A 23,362-nucleotide genomic window follows, 5' to 3' on the forward strand; every position below is an offset into this window, starting at 1 on the left:
ATTCTTGGCTCATATTTCTGTCAGTTTTTGCAGACCCACACAACTAAAATGTAGTGCTATAATAAACACTGGCATTGTTTCAAGAGTATAAACAAGAACAATTAGACAACAGTGTAGAAACTGTTTCAATTTTGTTTGACTGATCTACAATGGAGACTTCAAGATGACTCTTTCATGGATATTGAGCAGGCAGAAAGAGTAATACATTTTTCATGTCATTTCAGCAATTTCATTTTACTAATAGCATTGCTGTGGTTGTGGGCACAATACAATGCTTTTACAAGTTCTGCAAGTACAAGGAAACACTACATTTAAAAAAAAAGAATATTATTGTCCTATTTTTGCTATTTTAATTAATTAATATTTGTAGCACTTAAAATACAGTATTGATAGACAACATCACCTTTTTGATGGTCATCAGTTTCATTTTTTTTAATTACTATTACAGATTTAAAAAGTGCTGATTACTTTATGAGCATCTTGATATCTTTTGTCACTGAATTGAAACAATTCAGAAAGAAAATTAAAACTGGTATGTGAAAACTTTTAAAAACTTAATTTTTTATTGTTTATAGATCCACACATCTTTAATTAATGGCAGACCCGGTGCAGATGATCTCAGCCCTGCCTTGCTTGAATTTACCTCAGCTCGGTATATCCGCCTCCGTCTTCAGCGCATTCGAACACTCAATGCTGACCTCATGACTCTCAGTTACCGGGACCCTAAAGATGTTGATCCCATTGTAACGCGCAGGGTAAGACAAAACCCACTGAAGTGTTTAATTGTGCCAGTTTTTCATTTCACTTACTAGGTTTATATCAATATCAGAATGTCATTTTATTGGTAGTTCAAAAAATGTTAAAAAAAAAAGTAAAAAAATGATGCCTTAGATGTTTTTATAACTAAAATGTATGTGCTACATAAAACATAGAGTAGTATATATATATATATATTATTCTAGTTTTTAAAAGTAAATGATAAAAAAAAGAAAAATGCATAATGATCCATAATGACCTGTGACAAATCTATACCTTTTTGTATTTATATGTGTGAGAAATCAAGCATAGCTGTGTTACAGTATATTGATTTTATTCTGAGAATGACTAGTTGTGCTGTTTCTGTGATTAGTTAACCACTGGTCTTTTAATAGTTTGTTTAAATAAAAAAACTGACTAAATGTTATGGCCAAAGAGAGTTAAATTCTTTAAATAGATAACAAACTTCAGATGTCTTTCATTAAGAATGTGCATAAAATATAAAATTTTGTTTCCTTAATATGCCTTATTGTAGGCACCATTATTATCAAATAGTTATTTTTTCCTTTTGTTCCACATAGGTATGATAAAGCATGGCTGTTTTTGTTAATGCTACGGCTGCAGTGATCTTTTCTTGGAGCGTTATTGACAGTTATTATTTTTATGCATACACAATATTTTTCACATATCACCACATGAAAGAAATCCATTATCGTCATGTTTATTTTTAAATCACTGACAGAGAATTCTGTTTGTTCGGAGCTTAACATGGAAAGCTTCAATAGTTTACTCTTTCATTGTTGCTTTAGATTTTTATGTAGTGTTGTCTAGGTGGTTGTATTTGGTTCACTAATTCCAAGCTGCAGCTTTTACATTTTTGTGTTTATTACTGTCTGACTGTGTACATTTTCTCTGGACATCTATGGATTTCATGCTTGGCTCAGGCTTGCAACTTGGATACCACTATGCAATTAAAATGTTAATCAACAATTACTACAAATCTAAAGTTTCCCAGAGCAAATAAACATTAAAACCTAACATTTTTTGTGTCTTATATGACATAATTCAAGTTGCAAGTCATATATTTTGCAAGCATTGTTGAAATTTCAGAGTAATTCTTTGATAAAATGGTACAATGGGGTATATTATATAACTAGCAAAATACCCGCGCTTCGCAGCGGAGAAGTAGTGTGTTAAAGAAGCAATGAAAAGAAAAGGAAACATTTTGAAAATAACGTAACCTGATTGTCAATGTAATTGTTTTGTCACTGTTGTGAGTGATGAGTGTTGTTGTCATATATATATATATATATATACATACATATATATATCTACATATATACACACACACATATATACACACAAATACATATATATATATATACATACATACACACACACATATATAAACATATATATACATATACATACATATCTACATATATACACACACAGCTATTTCAGATCAGTGCAATACGCTGCTTGTTAAAACGGTTGACTCCGCTCTTACGTGCAATAACAAATCAAATCATTCAGTTGTCTTTGCTCATATGTCATTTTAGAGCTGGACGCCTGGCATCTTTTTGGCCACAAGTTCGTTTCTGTTTGGTGTGAGGTTCTGTGTTGTGGAGATTCTCAGGATGGATTGCAGGTGCTCATCAGTGAGGCGACTCCTGTGTGCTGTTTTGTTAGTCTTTATCACTGAGAAGAGCTTCTCACACAGATATGTGCTACCAAACATGCACAAGGTTCGAGCCGCATGTAGACGGACTTTTTTTGTTCTTCAAAGTCACCAAAGCGCCGTGCAAACTCAGTGCGCAATAACTCTAGCTTCGCAATAACTTTCAGCATCATAAGGTAGACTTGATTAACGTGGTAAGTGTTCGGCAAGGCAGCTGAAGCGCTGCATTATGGGATCTGTAGTTTATTGTGTTACCAACGCTTCATATACCCGGGCCATTAATAACAATAATACAGTATATAAAATGATCTCGGGCTGGATATAATTACACGCCGGGCGGATGTGGCCCGCGCCCTTGAGTTTGACACATATGGACTAAATAGAACTTGAAAAGATATATTTTTCAAATGTGATCGCAATTCAGATAGAGTTGACGCGACTACAGCCTGCATGCCTCAATGAGTCATCCTCCCCTCGCTCTTACTTTTTTACCGTTCATCTAATGAATACACTGAGTATGGCTTTACCAAAACAATCATTGATGGCGAATAAAGTATCCATTATTCGAGTATGTAGATCGGTATATATATATACATATATATATATATATATATATATATATATATATATATATATATATATATATATATATATATATATATATATATATATATATATATATATATATATATATACCCGCGTATCGCAGGAGAAGTAGTGTGTTAAAAAGGTAGAAAAGAAAAGGGAACATTTTAAAATAACGTAACATGACTGTCAATATACAGTATTTGTTTTGTGAGTGTTACTGAGTGTTGCTGTCATCAAGGATTTGATTATCATTATTTCTTTCAATCAGGTTCGTATTTGTAGGATGTGTTGTGTTCAAGTTACATTCCGTGTTTGTCAATCGCTGTAAAGATGACAGGTTTCATTCATCGATTCGTTTCTTACTGCATCAATAAACAGCTCGTCTTCTTCTTTATCTGAGACCTGACACACTGCATGCACGGGTTTTTTTTACACTGTCTTCCTTTAGCGGGACATTGACTTTTTCCACCGTGTGCTTTGTTTCCGCAGTAGCTGGATTTATGAATATGCTTATCAGACGCTTCATATTTTTGCTGCCTTTTCAATTGTGTAATTCGGTTTTGTTCAGCTCTTTGGAACTGTTGCTTTTTCTCTGTGCACGTCGTCAGTTCATGTGAGCCACTCGGTGTACTTGCATCGAAGGTTCCCAGCTGTGCTGGTGCCATCTCGTGCTATGTCCATGGCTGTATTTAATGTTACCTTAGTCCTGGCACTTAAAACTTTCTCTCGCAGTTTCGCTGAGTTTTTGTCAAACACCACCCTGACCATCTCATCTTCCTCTCCATAAGCACAGTCCTTCACCCGTGAATATTTACCCGTGGCAGTTTGCTATTGGATTGCCGCTGACGGACGGCCTTATATGGGCAGGCACTAAATTACAAACGCCAGCGGCAGCCTGTCTATGAACTTAATTTAAAGTGTAGGTTTACATCGTGCTTTGTTTCCAGTAGCAGAACTCATGAATATGGTTGTATATGTCACTCGCTCGCTTCTTATTGTTTCGCTGCCTTCTCAATTATATAATGCATGTTTTCTTAAGCGCATTTTTGAGGTCTTCCTGGTTTTCTATGTACTGCGTGATTATGTGGGAGGCGTGATGAAGTCAAACGAAACTCCGCCCCCACGGCGTTGAAGCTCATCTCCATTACAGTAAATGGAGAAAAACTGCTTCCAGTTATGACCATTACACGTAGAATTTCGATATAAAACCTGCCCAACTTTTGTAAGGAAGCTGTAAGGAATCAACCTGCCAAATTTCAGCCTTCCACCCACACGGGAAGTTGGAGAATTAGTGATGAGTGAGTGAGTGAGTGAGTGAGTGAGTGAGTGAGTGAGTGAGTGAGGGCTTTGCCTTTTATTAGTATAGATATGTTATGAAAACATAATAGCAACAGAATATATTGGCAATGTGGTGAGAAGTGTGCAGATAGGTTCTGTCTCTTTCTTTCACTGAGAATTATTACTCATTTTCAACATATGAACTCCCATCCCTTTAAAAACAAATGTTATTCTATATGTACAAGGTTAATTAGCATAGTCCATATATGGTAAGCATAGCCATAAACAGGATTTTGATGCATGTTCATATATGCACATTTGCAAGATATTTACTATTTATAAAGGGTGTTTGCTGTTTACTGCATGTGGCAAGTTTTATGAATCAGATTTTTTTTGGTGTACATATTTTCCTGTTTTTCAGCAAATGCAAACTTTCACATTCAAATCCATGCAAAGTTTTATAAATGAGACACCAGTAATATAATGCCATGGATGGTGGCAAGTATAACAATCATATCCTTCCTGAAGAACCAAACATAAAAATGTTGCCTGTGTTTCATCTCAATCTTATATATTATTTCTTTTTGTTATTTTTATTTACCTTCTTTATTTAAGCCCAATATTTTATCTTGAGTAGTTTAGACTGTTCCCTTTTTCTAACCTACTCTGTTTTACTTTTAGTATTTCTATTCCATCAAGGATATATCAGTAGGAGGAATGTGTATTTGCTATGGTCATGCACAAAGCTGTCCTTGGGATGAAGCAACAAAGGTACTGCTTCATGATCTTTCTTTTCTCATTTATATTTTAAATAGAATTATTAATTCTATATTGTAATGTAACTATGTTTATATATTCCTATTTTTGTATATAGTATAGATGTTATTTTACACTGCACTTCATAATTCTGAAGAACCTTTCATTTTTTTCATACATATATTTATATTTTTGATTTTATATGTATGTTTATATTTTATTTATTACAAGTGTTTTATCACTGACATGTTAGTATACTATTTTTACAGTAAGTAAGAATCTCCATTTGAATTAGTAAACCTGTTTTATAGATTTACTTTAATGTATGCAAAAATAAAATAGACAGAAAATGTATTATGTGCCTGCGGTGGGTTGGCACCCTGCCCAGGATTGGTTCCTGCCTTGTGCCCTGTGTTGGCTGGGATTGGCTCCAGCAGACCCCCGTGACCCTGTATTCGGATTCAGCGGGTTAGAAAATGGATGGATGGATGTATTATGTGCATTTCCTTAGACATTTTTAAATCATTTGTTTCCATTATATGTTTTCTTTTCTTTTCCTTAGACTGTTTTTTCCTTAAAGGCTATTTGCAATATATTATATAGAAAATGCATGGCAAAAAGTTACCAGCTGCCTAACAACAAATCTTCTGTTTTCTTTCATTAATTCAGAAACTACAATGCATTTGTGAGCACAATACTTGTGGTGAAAGCTGTAATGAATGTTGCCCTGGCTATCATCAGAAACCCTGGCAACCTGGAACAATCTCTACTGGCAACACATGTGAAAGTAGGCAGAAGTTTTCTCTTGTATCTTTGCCTGGAATATCTTGTAAAGTAAAAACCATAAATAAGCCATTGTCCTTTTTTGACTTGCTTTATTGTCTTTTCATGATCTAAAATGCATTTTGCAATAAAGTGTTAATAAGTTCACAGTGGCCCTTAGTTAGGGAGACAGGCCTGATTAAAGATTAAAGTAATTAAGTTGAGATCAAATGTTGATGGCTACAAAAGGAATTGTACATTTAAATAATATTGTTATTTTTGCTTTTTCTTAAAATGTTGCTCAGTGTTAATAATTACGTACAATAAAAGGATGCACATCTTCTTGAGCCTTGCAAACTGCATTTATAGATATATACTTTGTAACCTTTTATAACCTTCTGTGTTTGTTTTCTGACACTCTTCATAGCATCACCTCTTTTCCTCATTTCTTATTACTACCTTAGCAATCCATCACCGTGTCTCCTTGTCCATTGTCTTTTTTGTTTTGAATATAATATTTTTCATCACTTGCCTTTCACACCTTATGTTTCTGAAACTCTTTCAATCTTGCTATCAATGTTTCAACAAATTTACTTCTCACACACTCCTCATTCAACTTCTGTTGCTCACATTGCAAAATTTCCTACAACCAGGCAATTGGGTGATAAACAGACATCACCAACATGTTTTTCTTCCATCTTAAATATAGTTTTGCCATTTCCATTTCATCACCAAACTTCACAATTCTCTCATTTCCTGTTACCTAAGCTGAAATCCCTGTGTATTCCCTTGTAACTATCAGCAGTGTCTCCAACATGCTAATTAATGTCACCACTTCTTATAGTCACCTTCCTCTTAGATATCTCAGATGTCATCTTCACCTATGCAAAACTCATGTTTCTCTTTACTGCTTCTAGCAACTTGTGGGCCATGTGCTGATACTATACTTATCAGTTGTTCACTAACAATAATATTAACAGGTGAACTGTTAACACACTTTCACACTCTTTCACCCTCTTCACCTTCACCACTTTGCCCATTTTGTAAACAAGCATACCAACTCCAGCATTTCTATCACTTCTCACTTTGTCAGAAAAATTTGTATCTTCCATGTTTTCTTCTAAGCATTCTCACATTTTTACTGTTCTACCTTGTCTGCTGTATGTAGCACACACATCTACTTGACTTCTGTTTAGCACTTTCTCCACTTATTCTGTCATGCTCAAAATATTCCAAGTGGTAATCCTTAAAACTCTCTCCTTTATACCTCTTACACACAACCTTACTTTCATTTCCCCTACCACCAGCCACAGTAATACATTAGCTCTAGGAACATTAGAAATCAAGTTTCCCTGTCAGTAGTTCTGCCAGATTCTACTACAATCTGGCATGCATTTCCCAAAAGCTTCATTAAGTCTAAGGACTGGGTTATACTTGATGCTCAGAACATTTATGTACACTCATCATGGCTGCCATACGTTTCCAGTGTTTTTTTGATGTGTCCTCTGAGCACATCATCAGAAATTAATATAACACATGCGCGAATTGCAGTACCAGCAAAAATTTGGATGGCAGGTTTTTTTAAGTTTTGGTATGTGATGTCAGCATCGTTACTTTTACTATCAACATTTCCATAGCTGGCATCAAATCAGCAGCTCTTTGAAAGTGGATTTGGAAACGTGCAAGACAAAATTGAAGCGAAGCAGAAGTGTTTGCAAGCATGTGTGTCACGTAGCTTCAAGTCTTTAAGCTTACTATTTTGTTATCTCGTACTTAAAATTATTTATTAATTAAAGAGTTTTTTTCCCAATACCCTGCATAACTAAAGTAGTACTTATTCTTGTTTGTAAAATCCAACCCTCTTGTTAATTTTAACGTTGATCTTTAGTTGGAGTCCTCCCTGCAATTCTATCACAGAGGCACAGAGGTTGCCCTAAGTGAAACACAAAAAACATGCTGATGCTCTTATTTGGACAACATAGTAATAACAATAATAATAATAATAAAATAGACATTGCAGTATTGTAGGTGCAGTTGATAGAACACTTATCCCTATTTGCATTCCCAGCCTTTAGAATCTCATCCGTAACTATTGAAATGGGTTCTAATTGTCAGATATCCAGGTAATATGCAACAGATCATCAGGGACTTACAGACCTTGTGGCCAAGTGACCAACTCTGGAGTGTGTCAGATGGCAAGGGATGGTGTGTTTGCTGATGGTAGATTGCTAGGAGACAATTGGGTGTACTTTTCGCGAATACCTGATAATTGTAGTGATGAACCCCAAACAGTGACTGAGGATATGTAACACCGCACACAAAAGCACATGCACTGTTGCAGCGCACACACTGGGTATGTGGAAGATGCAGTTTGGGTGCCTGCACAAGTTTCTTGGTGGCTTCCGCAAGTCCTGAAAAACAAAATTTCTTTATTTTTTACAACTCCTCCATAAGTCGTTAAACTCCTCTTTTGTAAAGTGTTGTTTTCTTTTCCTATTGCAGCCTGCCGCTGTTCTTTTTTGCAGTACCATGTTTTGTGCCCGTTTATAGATTTTCAACTCATATATTAAATTAACTTGACTTATTAGTTAAAATTTTAATTTATTTTCTGTGTGTGTGTGTGTGTTTAATTTGTATGTGTCTAATGTGACAATATAACATATATTTGACCATTAAAATAGTCTGCTTTTCTGATGTGGACATTGGAGAGGAGCCAAAAAAAGTACTACTTTAAACTAGTTTGTTAATTCTCAACTAACGAAGGGCTTCAGGAAACACTCGTAAAACTCGGTTGTTCTTTACCTAAGTTGTTCGTTATCTCGTTCATTTTTCACTAAGATTAATTTTTTTTGGTAAATGCACCCCTGTTTGACATAGGCAGGTGGGGAGCTTGATGGTAACTATAGGCTATACCCTACCCGTGGTTTTTTAAGTAATCAACATAAGTTGGAAAAGTCGTGTTGCTTCAACTTGCAAGGCTTAAATTACTTTAATTGCTGCAGAACATCTGTTAGTTGTACCCTTTTAGTTGTTACCTGAAGAAGGCCCATTTGTAATATTCTGATATTTCCTTTTTTCAGTTTTTGCTAATCTAAACTTTAAATTTAAACCTCTGGCTTTTTACTGCTTACCTTTTCACCATTTTAGGTCATTCATTGCATTTCAACTGATTAGATTTGTAACAAAACTGGAAAAACTGAGGTGATCTAAAAATTTTGATCAGTAGTGTATAAATGTATAAAAAGCACAAATTACACTACATTGTGTTTTTGCTAATAAATTAGTTCTTTGACCACTCTTTCTACCTTATTCTACCAAAAAAAATAAGTAGAACATTAATTAATATTTCATTGCACTTTAAAAAGTTTGGTTGTCTAACTATAACATGGAAAATAAACTGAAAAATAGAACACTAGTATATTGTGCCATGTCCTCTTCTCAAGTAAAGGCCATAGTAGGATTGTCAAACAATTCAAATGTTCATATGTTCTTACAGAATGCAACTGTCATAACAAGACTGAAGACTGTTACTTTGACCAGAGTGTAGCGGACCGTAACATGAGCAGGAATATTTTCGACCAGTATGAGGGAGGTGGAGTCTGCATTAATTGCACTCAGAATACGGCCGGCATTAACTGTGAAACCTGCATTGATGGATTCTACAGAGCTCACAAGGTGAAGACTACATTGACTTTCATGTGTGACTTAATGTTTTAAGGATAAAAATAATAGTTTTTCATTTTCATAAAAACATTTTTTCATAGAGCATGAAATAACTTTTGACACTTTATCTACCAAAGAGTTTTGTAAAGGCTGGTGTTTATCTTAAATGGGTTGTGCTAATATTCTGATTACTTTTGTTATAAAATACCAGACTGAATAAGATCAGAAAACAATTTCTATTTTGTTTCAAACTATCAGAATGTATCCATGTCTGTAACTGATAATGACACCTCATATAGTAAAAAAGGATAAACTCAAAAGGAATATAGATGGCATTTGTTAATACAGAGTTTTTCATGTGCAGTTCAGATATTAAATTAAGGCCATTCAAGTAGACACACAAACCCCAAAAAAATCTTCAAGGCATAAAATGCAGAACGGCTGTTTACAAATGTGTCTGATTCTAGGTCATGGGATGATTTAAAGTATCTCCATGTCTCAGACAGCAAAGGCATTTATTGCAGTATAAGAGTCTCCCAACCCCATAAAAGCATGAAAGGAAAAATAAAGAATAAGTAGGCTTGTCAACCTAATTTTGTTGTTTGTAATTAAAAAATCATTTTCACTGTAGACATGGACATTTCTGTTATATTTTTGATGATCATCCCCTTTACAAAAAAGCAAACGAGAAACAGAATATTTTTTTAGAAATGTAGTCACTGTCTACCTGAAGGAATGTTGCATAGTCAGTTTGATATTTATTCTGTCCATGTCAAAAAATTATACATATTAGAATCAGGCCTGGATGAATGACATTGTCTAGTAAATGCATATAAATTAACAGTGTTATATTACGGTATTCTATGAAAATACATTTACAAAAACACATTAAAACTGCTGTAAAATAGCACAACTGTCATAAATGAAAAGGCAGTGGTGAAAAGAACTCCATTTATAATCTACATTTTTGAACTCTTATGCTTGGGATGAGAGCGAAGTCAGTAGTTTAACACCACTCATGATTTAAAGCTGGCAATTTATTAATTTGTTATATAATTTTATAAACAATCTTGAATATTAACTGCAATATACAGATTCTCAACATCCTTTTAAACTATGGCTTTAGATTAGATTAGATTAGGTAAACTTTATAAATCCAATGGGGAAATGCAAATACATATAGCAGCAGAAGTATAAAAACAAGAATACAGTCTCACAAGACAGATAATACAGCCTGTGACGGACAGCCGGGTCCCATGCCTGGCTGGGACGCCTCTGATGCATACGTCCCGGGGGAGCCATCATGGACTTTGCAATACCTCCCCCGGGGCGCTTGGGGGCAGTCTCCAGGTAGTGGATTCCTCCTCAATCTCCCCCGTGGCTCCATGGGACATGGAGTCCACCACAGCAGCCCGGTTGGGAGATGGGGTGGCTGCTAGGGGGTGCTGCAGAGATCCAGCCACCACACTGGACGGTTTATCAGCCCCACCCGGAGGTGCAATTAAGACCAGCTGGTCAGGCACCTGGATCACTCCCGAGTGGGGCATAAAAGGGCCTGCCGCCCAGCAATCGAGGCCAGAATCGGGAGGAAGAGGACGAGGTTGCCTGGGAGGAGTGGTGGAGCAGGAAAGTTTGTTTTTTTGTGTGTTTGTGCTTTGGACTATGTTGGGCCGGTGGGACACGGGGAAGACGTGTGCCCGCGGATGAAGAAAAAATAATAAAGCCTTTGAGTGTGAACACGTGCCTCAGCGTGGTCTGTGCCGGGTCGGGCGCTATATAGTGCCTTGTTTACAAGCCAATCAATCAATCAACAAATAAAAATAAACTTAACAAGTAAATTATGTGGAAGCATTGAATTGCCTGATAGCAGTGTGCAGAAAAGACCCCCAAGAAGTGAATTATATGTTAGTATGCACATCATACTATTCTACAGTGAACATACAGAGTCATCTTCTTATTAAACTGATCTAAATTTTCATGGTGATCTGCTTTCTACTATTCTCAACCTTAGGTTTCTCCCTATGAAATGAATCCCTGTGCACCATGTAATTGTGATCCTTATGGAGCTGAGCAGTCCGTTTGCATCAGAGATGATGCTGAGGCTGACTTACATATAGGTAAGTTGATACTAATTTCTCTTAATGGTCCTATCGATTTTTGCACAGATTTAATATTTTTATTTTTTTAAATGTTGTATACCTTAACCCAGAGAAAAAGTGCAATTAGTTTTTAAAAATCTTTTGTATTCTTTTTAGGTCTACTCCCAGGGCAGTGCCAGTGTAAGGAAGGCTATGATGGAGTAAAGTGTGATCGCTGTTCATTTGGATACAGTGGATATCCTCATTGCGTGCGCTGTAATTGTAGCTTGGTAGGCAGCACCAACACAGACCCTTGTGCAGAGGAGTGTGTATGCAAGGTACATAAAAACCACCCAATTAAGCTTATTTTAGAATAAAATTTTGTGGTTTAGTATTGATAAAAAAATGTGTTAGCAATACACGTTATTGACATCACAATAGGGTAAGGCTAATGTAAGGAGAAATCCCTCCCAGTGTCAGTAATTTGTTATTTTTCCAAGATGCAAACATTCATTGATTAAGTAAACTTTTATCTTCTGCCATATAGAGGCATCATGATGGACGATGTGTAAAAAATGTGTGAGATCCAAATGTTCAAGATGGGAACTGGGTTTACATTAAATATATTTTTGGTGGAAATTATAATACAATTTAAATCGTAGGTAACTATATTACATAAGTGAAAATAGTCATTCAGCACAAAAAAAATATTAACATTACTACCGTATACTAGTTTTAAAATATCACAAATAACACATTTTACTATAACTGGCAAGTTTAACTGTCTTATATGTTGTGCATTATAAATGAAAAAGGTAAACATAAATCAAAAATGCTAAACTTTAAAATAATTTCTGCCATAATCTTTGTGCATGATGCTTGTTATTAATGCTGCACAGAACTAGCAAATGATGACATATTACATTGCTTGTTCATCAGATAAACAAGTTAGTATTTGACTGTGCTCTGTACCTGTGACAAAACTACTACTTTCAATTTCAGTTTAATTACAACTGTTTTTTGCTGACCTTGCTATACTTTCTGAAAACATTGAGCTTTAGCAGTAGATTGAGCGCCTCCAATGCATTTTTCACATCAGTTGTTGAATCTGTTGAAGGAACACTCACTTGATGACTTCCTTTGGAAAACTATTAGTATTGTCAGTCTGTTTGCAGAGTTCAGTCACTGCTTCAATTCTTCTATTGTAATAAATGGAAATGCAAGTAATATTTGGAACTTTGTCCTTAATTATTTTAATTGATAAAATAATGAGGGAGGGTGTTAAGGACAAAAGTAATGTTCATACATACAAGGAGTACGTATATTCTCAATCATTCCTAATCCAGTTTAGAGTCAGTGTGGATAGAGCCTATCCCAGCAGTACTAGACACAAGGTAGGAAACAGGTTTGGATGGGACTCCATTCCTGCATCTTCGAAATATTCATTTAAAACATGTAGTCAAGACCATTTGGTAACAGTTGTTATCCAACAAGATTTTTTTTTAAGATGTCAATGCCAAAACAAGTAAAGCTTAACCTAGAACTGAGAATCTTGTTTTTTGAGTCATAGATTGTCTACTGCTGTATTGCAGTAGCTATTCTTTGTATCTTCACTCTGCAAAGCTGCAGATAGTGCTGGAAACTAAGTCTTTTTTAAAGAGAGCTGCTTGCAACTACTTTTTCATCTGTGAATTTTAAGCTTTCTTGTGGTAAAATTTTACTGTATCTTAACATATGACATTTTCAGGATTATCAAACGAATGAAACCCTATTATTTTAAGATGTTAATACTTCATCCATCCGTCCATTATCCAACTTGCTATATTGTAACTACAGGGTCACAGGGGTCTGCTGGAGCCAATCCCAGCCAGCACAGGGTGCAAGGCAGGAAACAAACCCCGGGCAGGGCACGTGCACACACCAAGTACACACTAGGGACAATTTTGAATCGCCAATGCACCTAACCTGCATGTCTTTAGACTGTGGGAGGAAACCGGAGTACCCAGAGGAAACCCATGCAGACACGGGGAGAACATGCAAACTCCACGCAGGGAGGACCCGGGAAGCGAACCCGGGTTTCCTAACTGTGAGGCAGCAGCGCAACCCACTGCGCCACCGTACCACCCATGTTAATACTTTTAATAATTAATTTACATTATTTTCCAAATGTCATTCATGGCCAAAAGGAAGCTGGACTCTCTCTAGGTAGCAATGCGCACAAAGCAGATCATTTCCATGTATGAAATGACAACCTATTATATGAGAATGTTTATTTCTGTCATTGGAGATACTTTACTAGAATGGATCTTTTCATGCCGTGCAGTACTTTTCCTTTATTTTTAATGTGATTAGCTTTCAATGATGCATGAAGAGTTTAACATGAAAAACAGTGTTAAGTGTGGTACAATAATTTATGGAAAGTTGGGGTAGAAAAACTGTTATTACAGGTTTCTTTTTTTTGATTTTTTTTTGAGTTTTTGTCATTGTTTTTTCTCAGAATAATGTAATGGGGGAGAATTGCAATCTCTGTAAAGAAGGCTACTACAATCTTCAGAAAGACAACCCAGATGGCTGCACAGAGTGTTTTTGCTTTGGAGTGTCAAATGTGTGTGAGACTATAAGCTGGTCCCGGACACAGGTATTTTTGTACAATTTGTTAAATATCCACATTCACTGAACAGCATTAAAAAGGAAAAATAAAGAATTATAAACATTGACAAATTAAAAGAGTGTTCCTCCTTGTGCCTTGATGACAGAAAATAAAAAGCCCAAGGACCTCAAAATACACATGTAAATAAACAAGCAAACTAGTATGCTTTATACAGTATATAGGGTATTAAATGTATAATTTGTTTAACACTAATATTTTTATTTTGCTGGAAAAATAGGCAATTATATCATTTAGTTGCCATATATTTTATAATAATATAAATGAGGTATTTACTGTAAGTACTGTAATAAATGACATATACATTTTGCCATATACTCCTTTGGTATCCATGAAGTGCAGACATCTTCAAGTAAGTAATGTGTAAAGATCCTCAGGGGTGATAGCTAGTATACAAAACATACTGCACCTTTTTAGTGGCTTATCTTTTTTGTATATGTGTAGGCAGGTTTTGTGACATACACTTTGTCTTTCAGGTAATATTACAAAGATGTTAGACATCTTCTATTAAAAAATGAATCAAAAGAAAATTTGAGGTAGCAAGTTGTTCCCATGTAATAATGAAAAATTTGTGAAACATGAATTCTTTCATCAAAAATGATTATTTGTTATACTTGGAGGTAATTAGAATTTCATTATCTGTAAAACTTTTATTCATTGCACTTTATGTTTCTGTTCTTCTTAGATTTTACATCTAAGTGAATGGATGTTGCCAGTCCATCAAACTGATGTCAGGCTAGATCAATATGAAGTAAACAACAGTATCCTAAATAACACAAAAGAAACAAGCCATCTGTCATCCATGTATATCTGGTCAGCTCCAGAGGAGTTCTTGGGAAATAAGGTACAATATATTCTTTTTTATCATGTGTTGCATCTACCATTACAGATTTTTTCTTACTTTTTGGAAGAATAATGTATCATTTTATTTATTTAGTAAACCCACATATTTAATTCAGGATCACGTGGTGCTAGGTCCCACCAGCAGTGGCCACAAGGCAGTAACTCTCCTTGGATAAGTTATACTCCATTGCAGGGCCCATCCAAGTACATACATCTACAGTTACTCATACCAGGCCAATTGGTCCTGTGTGACTATGTGAGTGCACCCTGTGATGAACTGGTGATTTACTCAGGATTTTTTCCTGTCACTGGCTCACTGAAAGACTAGATTGGATTAAGCAGGTACAACCACATGGAGGCATTTTTTTCAGTGAAAATATTATTGTAAATAGAATTAAGGAAAACTGCAACTGTTTTAATAATAAAGAGTTCTGAATTACTGTTTTATTTATCATGTGATCTTTTGCTAGAAACATACCTGTGTCTTTGATGTTGCAGTTTATAATGTATTGTTTACAAAATCATTATGAACTTTGATATGTAAAATGCAGAGTGGTAAGCAGTACAGTAAAGCAGATGAGTTTGATTAGAGAATGATGTCACTTGGTAGTGCCGACAATATCCATGAGCATTGTAAGTACACACAAGCCTGAAAAAATCATCCTGAAATATTACACGTGTTAATTTTCCCTAAAATTCAATAGTATGTAGTGTTTCCCATGTACCATTAAATGTTGGAAACTTTGCATCTTGATATTAATCAATCATTCTTTTGATTTCAGTTTTGGTATCCCAATAAGCGTGGACATTTAATGACTGTGGTTTCAGTTCATTACAAAACCAGTTCCTGCATTTATCAAGCATCGCAGAATTACTCTTAGGAATTGCACTAGAAGTTCGACTAAGATAAGAATTTTGTCCTACTCCAGAGTAGGACTTGAGAAATAGTCATGAAATGTCTACCAGTGATGAGTAGAAGTTCAGATTTGAGAATGAATAATGTCTTGCTATTTTGCGACAACATCAAGAATAATATCGTAACAGTTATTGGGATGGGAAGACTAAGACATACACACACATACCAAACGAGAGTAAAGCTGATAATGGACACATTTATTTAACAGTTACTGAAACTAGCCATGGTGCTGTTTCTGAAGTCATGTTCAGTCTTTCAGTGTCCCTGATCGTCTTCCAGAATCACATGCTGTGTCACTCTTATCTGCATTGAGGCTCTATTTATCTCATATCCTGGGAGTCTCTGCCTGCCTCCTTGAACCTTCCTGGGTTTGTTATGTATAACGCAAATGTTGCAGGAGTTTGTGAAATGCAGAGCTCAGTTTACCTAAGACATTTCACTCTCAGTCACCCATCTAGTCATGTTTATCTTCAGGGTAATATGCTGGCTACTACAGTACAGTTTGCAACAATGACCGCCTGTGTTTTTATACTGTGATATCTTTTGCGATTCACATATGCATGTTCATCTACACCTGGGGAAATGATCCTTATGTGTTGCCGATCTGCATGAATGTAGCTTGCTTTAACACTATGTATAAATCTGTGTATTATTTCACTCATTGTAAAGTCATTTAAACTTGCAACATACCCAAATCATCGCAATTATAAAGCTGCATTTTTCCTGTGTCCAAAACACGTAATGCTACCAAAATTTTCATTTTGTCTGGAAATGTACATGGTTACGATTATTTAATCTCTGTCAAATCAGTATCTTTTTACAAGTTCATTGTTGTTCAGCGTTTCCCAAGCTTTCAGCCTTTCCTATATGCGTGCCGATCTCTGCCTGAACACTATCTTCTGGCAACTCTTACCGAGTTAGGACAACTCATCAACTCTCTTAAATCCTGGTGAATTTAGATGTAGTTTCATATATTAGGAAAATAAATAAAATACAAATTTGCGTCACCCTGAGATGTTTTAGCCAGTTTTGTCTGTTTTCCTACACCGAGACACCAGACAAATATGAGCACATATGTTTTAAGGTAATGTGGTAATTCTTTGCCTTGTTGGCATTGTTTGCAGTGTTATATTTAATGTAAATAGACAAAACAGCTCTATTCTGTATAACCCTGTATTATTTTGTTTTTATGTTGGTTTTGTGCAATCAACATTCTGTGATTATGCTTATGGTGCCATTCTTAGTTAATTCTTTACAGATTTATACCTTCATCATATTCATGTAGTAATGATAGCTGCATTTAACAATGACATTTTATTTGATATTTGTGAAAGTTTAACATTGCCAGATTGTTCAGCATGGTTTATATTTGTTAATGTATACACTGTGTTTCCTATCTTATTTATTTTACAGCTGTCATCTTATGGGGGTTACTTAAACTACACAATAGAATATGATGCGTTGACAGAAAACAGCAAAACAATTCTTGGTTTTGATTTCATCCTTGAGGTAAGCTTGAGGAAAATGTATTGCAGTTCATTTTAAAAAAAGATAAAAAAAACTATAGTTAGTTACTAAAATACACACAATAGATAAGTTTATTTTTTGAAGACGAAAATACGTACTGTACTAAAACAATTGTATCTATTATTACTTGGCTTTTTTGTATCCATAAGAGTACAATGATTGACAAACATATGGTATATTTACAATTCTACACAGCCAACACATACAGAGGATATGTCATTTCAGGTGTCTTGATCCCTGTGATATCTCATTATGATGAAAAATTGAAGTGAGTTTATTGTTACTTGTACATAGTACAGTGCAGCACCACAATCAGAAGGTGTTACAGATGAAAAATAGACCATTTGTTGAAAATGATAAATTATTCCTTTCTCAAGAGTAATTATATTAAAAATAATACTTTTGGTAATATTTAGCATTCCTTAAAATTTTTTACAAGATAGTGTGACGTTAGCGCTATCTAGTGCCCGACCCAACACAGACTCACTCCAGAGGCACGTGTAAATTGGCACAAGACTTTCATTTTTCTTCACCTGTGGGGCATGTCTTCTCCGTGAACCCCACAGGCACTGCACAGTCCCAAGCACTTAAAGATAAGCACCAAACACACAAAAGCACTCTCTTCTCAAACCATCACTCCTCCCTGGCAACCTCGTCCTCTTCCTTCCGATTCTGGCCCTTGAGTAGTGGCTGCAGGCTCTTTTTGTAGCCCTCCCGGAAGTGCTCCAGGTGGTAATTGGCCTAATTAGGATGCACTTCCTGGTGTGGCTGCATTCCAGCCCACAGAAGCTTGTTAAGCCATGCAGCTCCTCCGGGCGGTGGCCACGGAGCCCAAAAGGTCTGAGTCCTGAAGTCCCACACCTGTGGCCCCGATGTAACCCAGGAGGGCTGCCACCATGCGTTCCGGGGGACATAGAGTGCATCCCATGGCTTCTCCCCTGGATCCAGTGTTGAAGGAGTGTCCTGGCCAGGCATGGGGCCCGGCCGCCCATCACAATAGTCATTAATTCTTGCAAAATACCAAACTCATTATATTTGCAGTGCTGCACATATTTTCCAGTATGCAAATGTTATGTTAAAGTACAAAATACTGTGCAATGTATACAAAAATATATCTCTACATATAGAGATCAAGACATCTACATTTTTCATCTGCATCTTGTCCGGTTTAACATTTCTGGTGGCAGTAAAACATTGATACACAAGAAATGCAAGTATGGACATTTGACTGTGGACAAGAGAAAACCAAAAACTGTATTTGACACATACCCTGCAGACAAGAAAAGATTAGAGTCACAAAGGGTTTGGGGTAAAGTCAAAGAGTAACTGACTTCAGCTAAGTAGTCATGGTGTTCCTGCCTGGGCATTTTTTTAAACTCACTGTGTAATTGATTGTCCACATTTAAATGTTTATGTGTTTGACATTTTAGTGACAATTCAAATATACAGTTAGGTCCATAAATATTTGGACAGAGAAAACTTTTTTCTAATTTTGGTTCTGTACATTACCACAATTAATTTTAAATGAAGCAACTCTTATGTAGTTGAAGTGCAGACTTTCAACTTTAATTCAGTGGGTTGAACAAAAAGATTGCATAAAAATGTTAGGCAACTAAAGCATTTTTTAACACAATCCCTTCATTTCAGGGGCTCAAAAGTAATTGGACAAATTAAATAACTGGAAATAAAACGTTCATTTCTAATACTTGGTCGAAAACCCTTTGCTGGCAATGACAGCCTGAAGTCTTGAACATCACCAAAGGTTTCCTCCTTTTTAATGCTCTGCCAGGCCTTTACTGCAGCGGCTTTCAGTTGCTGTTTGTTTGTGGGCCTTTCTGTCCAAAGTTTAGTCTTCAACATGTGAAATGCATGCTCAATTGGGTTAAGATCAGGTGACTGACTTGGCCATTCAAGAATTATCCACTTCTTTGCTTTAATAAACTCCTGGGTTGCTTTGGCTGTATGTTTTGGGTCATTGTCCATCTGTATCATGAAACGCCGCCCAATCAATTTGAGTGCATTTAGCTGGATTTGAGCAGACAGTATGTCTTGGAACAACTCAGAATTCATTCGGCTGCTTCTGTCCTGTGTCACATCATCAATAAACACTAGTGTCCCAGTGCCACTGGCAGCCATGCACGCCCAAGCCCTCACACTGCCTCCACCATGTTTTACAGATGATTTGGTATGCTTTGGATAATGAGCTGTTCCACGACTTCTCCATACTTTTTTCTTGCCATCATTCTGGTAGAGGTTGATCTTGGTTTCATATGTCCAAAGAATGTTTTTCCAGAACTGTGCTGGCTTTTTTAGATGTTCTTTAGCAAAGTCCAATCTAGCCTTTCTATTCTTGAGGCTTACGAGTGGCTTGCACCTTGCAGTGCACCCTCTGTATTTACTTTCATATAGTCTTCTCTTTATGGTAGACTTGGATATCGATATGCCTACCCCCTGGAGTTGTTCACTTGGTTGGCTGTTGTGAAGGGGTTTCTCTTCACCATGGAAATGATTCTGCGATCATCAACCACTGTTGTCACCTGTGGACATCCAGGTCTTTTTGCGTTGCTGAGTTCACCAGTGCTTGCTTTCTTTCTCAGGATGTACCAAACTGTAGATTTTGCCACTTGTAATATTGTAGCAATTTCTCAGATGGGTTTTTTCTGTTTTTGGAGCTTAAGGATGGCTTCTTTCACCTGCATAGAGAGCTCCTTTGACTGCATGTTGTCTGTTCACAGCAAAATCTTCCATATGCAAGCACCACACCTCAAATCAACTCCAGGCCTTTTATCTGCTTAATTGATAATAATATAACGACGGACTTGCCCACACCTGCCCATGAAATAGCCTTTGAGTCAATTGTCCAATTACTTTTGAGCCCCTGAAACGAATAGATAGATAGATAGATAGATAGATAGATAGATAGATAGATAGATAGATAGATAGATAGATAGATAGATAGATAGATAGATAGATAGATAGATAGATACTTTATTAATCCCAAGGGGAAATTCACATAATCCAGCAGCAGTATACTGATACAAAAAACAATATTAAATTAAAAAGTAATAAAAATGCATGTAAAAGCAGACAATAACTGTGAGTAATGGTAGCATTTACTCCTCCGGGTGGAATTGACGAGTCGCATAGTGTGGGAGAGGAACAATCTCCTCAGTCTGTCAGTGGAGCAAGACAGTGACAAAAGTCTTGTCACTGAAGCTACTCCTCTGCCTGGAAATTACACTGTTCAGTGGATGCAGTGGATTCTTCATGATTGACAGGAGTGTGCTTAATGCCCTCTGCTCTGCCACAGATGTTAAACTGTCCAACTTTACTCCTACAATAGAGCCTGCCTTCTTAACAAGTTTGTCCAGGCGTGAGGCGTCTTTCATCTTTATGCTGCCTCCCCAGCACACCACCGCATAGAAGAGGGCACTCTCCACAACCGTCTGGTAGAACATCTGCAGCATCTTATTGCAGATGTTGAAGGACGCCAACCTTCTAAAAAAGTATAGTCGGCTGTGACCTTTCTTACATAGAGCATCAGTATTGGCAGTCCAGTCCAATTTGTCATCCAGCTGGACTCCCAGATATTTATAGGTCTGCCCCCTCTGCACACAGTCACCTCTGATGATCACAGGGTCCATGAGAGGCCTGGGCCTCCTAAAATCCACCACCAGCTCCTTGGTCTTGCTGGTGTTAAGGTGTAAGTGGTTTGAGTCGCACCATTTAACAATGTCTTTGATTAGCTTCCTGTACTCCTCCTCCTGCTCACTCCTGATGCAGCCCACAATAGCAGTGTCATCAGCGAACTTTTGCACATGGCAGGACTCCAAGTCGTATTGGAAGTCTGATGTATATAGATTAAACAGGACCGGAGAAAGTACAGTCCCCTGCGGCGCCCCTGTGTTGCTGACCACAATGTCAGACCTGCAGTTCCCAAGACGCACATATTGAGGTCTGTCTGTAAGATAGTCCACAATCCATGCCACTAGGTGTGAGTCTACTCCCATCTCTGTCAGCTTGTCTCTAAGGAGCAGAGGTTGGACGGTGTTGAAGGCACTAGAGAAGTCCAAAAACATAAATAACAATAATAATAATAATAGCAATAATAATAACATAAATGCTTTAGTTGCCTCACATTTTTATGCAATCTTTTTGTTCAACCCACTGAATTAAAGCTGAAAGTCTGCACTTCAACTGCATCTGAGTTGTTTCATTTAAAATTCATTGTGGTAATGTACAGAACCAAAATTAGAAAAAAGTTGTCTCTGTCCAAATATTTATGGACCTAACTGTATGTTCTAATTTTTATATATTTTTTTTCTTTCCTCTCAGGGCAATGGAAGAGCCTTGCACACAGGTTACACTTTGGAAACAGTGCCTTCTTATGGAGTTAAGACATTTGAATTTGTGATGTTACCAGAAAGCTTCATAGACTGGCAGAAAAACACAGAGGAAAGGGACAAACTGATGACTGTACTGGCAAATCTTTCCCGGCTACAAGCCATAGCCTACAGCAACTTCAGCAGTAGTGGACATCTAAGGCATGCTAAACTTTGGAGACTGTAGTTAATAATCTTATTTTTTTCTGTCTTAATTCTAATTCAGAATTATTTGCCATTTTACTTGTGTTAAGAAATAGTTAATATGTTTTTAATAATGTAGTGTTTTAGTCTTTTTTGCTTTGCAGTGTGTTAGGGAAATAGTACAGAAAGAAGGACCAAAAGGTGGTGGGAATGTATCTTCTTGTTTTTTTCTTTTTAAATATGTTTTTAATCATGGTGTATTATGGTAAGGAAGGTATTGAAATTTACTTTACTATAATATTCATGCTATAAATTTGAAAAGGAAGACTCATTTTTATATAACTAAACATGTAGTATCATAATATTTTGAACTCTCACTACCTGTTCTGTAAATTAGATAAATAACAACAGTAAGGCAAAAGACAGTGACAAAATTTAAATCACTACCACTATTTTTAAAATACTTGATTTTTTGTATTCTCCATTTTGACAGGATAATATCTGTTTCCTTGGAAAGAGCTAGTGCAAATGCTGTTAATGATAGACTTGCTTTGGATGTGGAGCACTGCAAGTGTCCAGAAGGCTACACTGGAACATCATGTGAGGTAAGGATTGGGAAGAAAAGAGGTAAAAGTCAAAACATTAATTTTGCTGAGCCTATAGCCAAACGCCAGGCAGCAATGTCTGGCTACAGTTCAAAATATTTCTGTTACCTATTTTGTAATTTTATTGAATTGATTTCATATTTACTGAGATCTACATGGTCAAATGATCGACCTTTATTTTGTATAGTGATATTAACAGAATGTACCATCAAGTGGTGCTTTAGAGAACAATGATAAAATTGGCTGCAAGATTTTGGGTAGTAATTAAAACACAAATACACTTAGGTTAAAAGCAGAAGTCAGTATATTTTAAAGAAACACTTTATCCCAGAATTAATTTTTTTTCCCCTAGAATTTACAATTTTACATTCAAGTTTTCTTATATAAATATTTTCTGTGGATGAGAAGAACCTTTCCCTTTCAGTCATGTTAACTATTTTTGTCATTTTGTAAACTAAATTAAGCAAGAAATGTTTAAAATTTTAAATATCTGCTTCAACCTGGACATGCTGTAAATAGAATTGCAAAGTAACTCGCATGAGCACATCTCCCCTCTAGTGGGAAACTTTAATAGTGCCAGTACCTCTATGATATTATCTCTAAAACTCTACTTCTAAAAACAAAACTCTTAATTTCAACACCTTAGATTACTTATCTTCATTACATTGCCAACCTTCTACCCAATTATATAATTAAACACGAGCCCCCTCAAAAT

At 36.2% G+C, this 23,362-nt stretch overlaps 1 protein-coding gene across 1 annotated transcript in view; it reads left to right on the plus strand.

Moving 5' to 3' along the window:
• lama1 (laminin, alpha 1) overlaps positions 1–23,362 on the plus strand; it is a 186,861-nt gene that overhangs the window by 56,636 nt on the left and 106,863 nt on the right. The window contains exons 5-15 of the mRNA XM_039754802.1: positions 576–755; positions 4,985–5,074; positions 5,729–5,846; positions 9,318–9,496; positions 11,496–11,601; positions 11,740–11,900; positions 14,060–14,200; positions 14,916–15,074; positions 17,403–17,498; positions 21,852–22,060; positions 22,536–22,647. Coding sequence (XP_039610736.1) covers positions 576–755; positions 4,985–5,074; positions 5,729–5,846; positions 9,318–9,496; positions 11,496–11,601; positions 11,740–11,900; positions 14,060–14,200; positions 14,916–15,074; positions 17,403–17,498; positions 21,852–22,060; positions 22,536–22,647 — 1,551 coding nt within the window. The remainder of the gene's footprint in view (positions 1–575; positions 756–4,984; positions 5,075–5,728; positions 5,847–9,317; positions 9,497–11,495; positions 11,602–11,739; positions 11,901–14,059; positions 14,201–14,915; positions 15,075–17,402; positions 17,499–21,851; positions 22,061–22,535; positions 22,648–23,362) is intronic.

This window comes from Polypterus senegalus, chromosome 5 (genome assembly GCF_016835505.1).
Source record: "Polypterus senegalus isolate Bchr_013 chromosome 5, ASM1683550v1, whole genome shotgun sequence".
NCBI classification, from domain to species: domain Eukaryota; kingdom Metazoa; phylum Chordata; class Cladistia; order Polypteriformes; family Polypteridae; genus Polypterus; species Polypterus senegalus.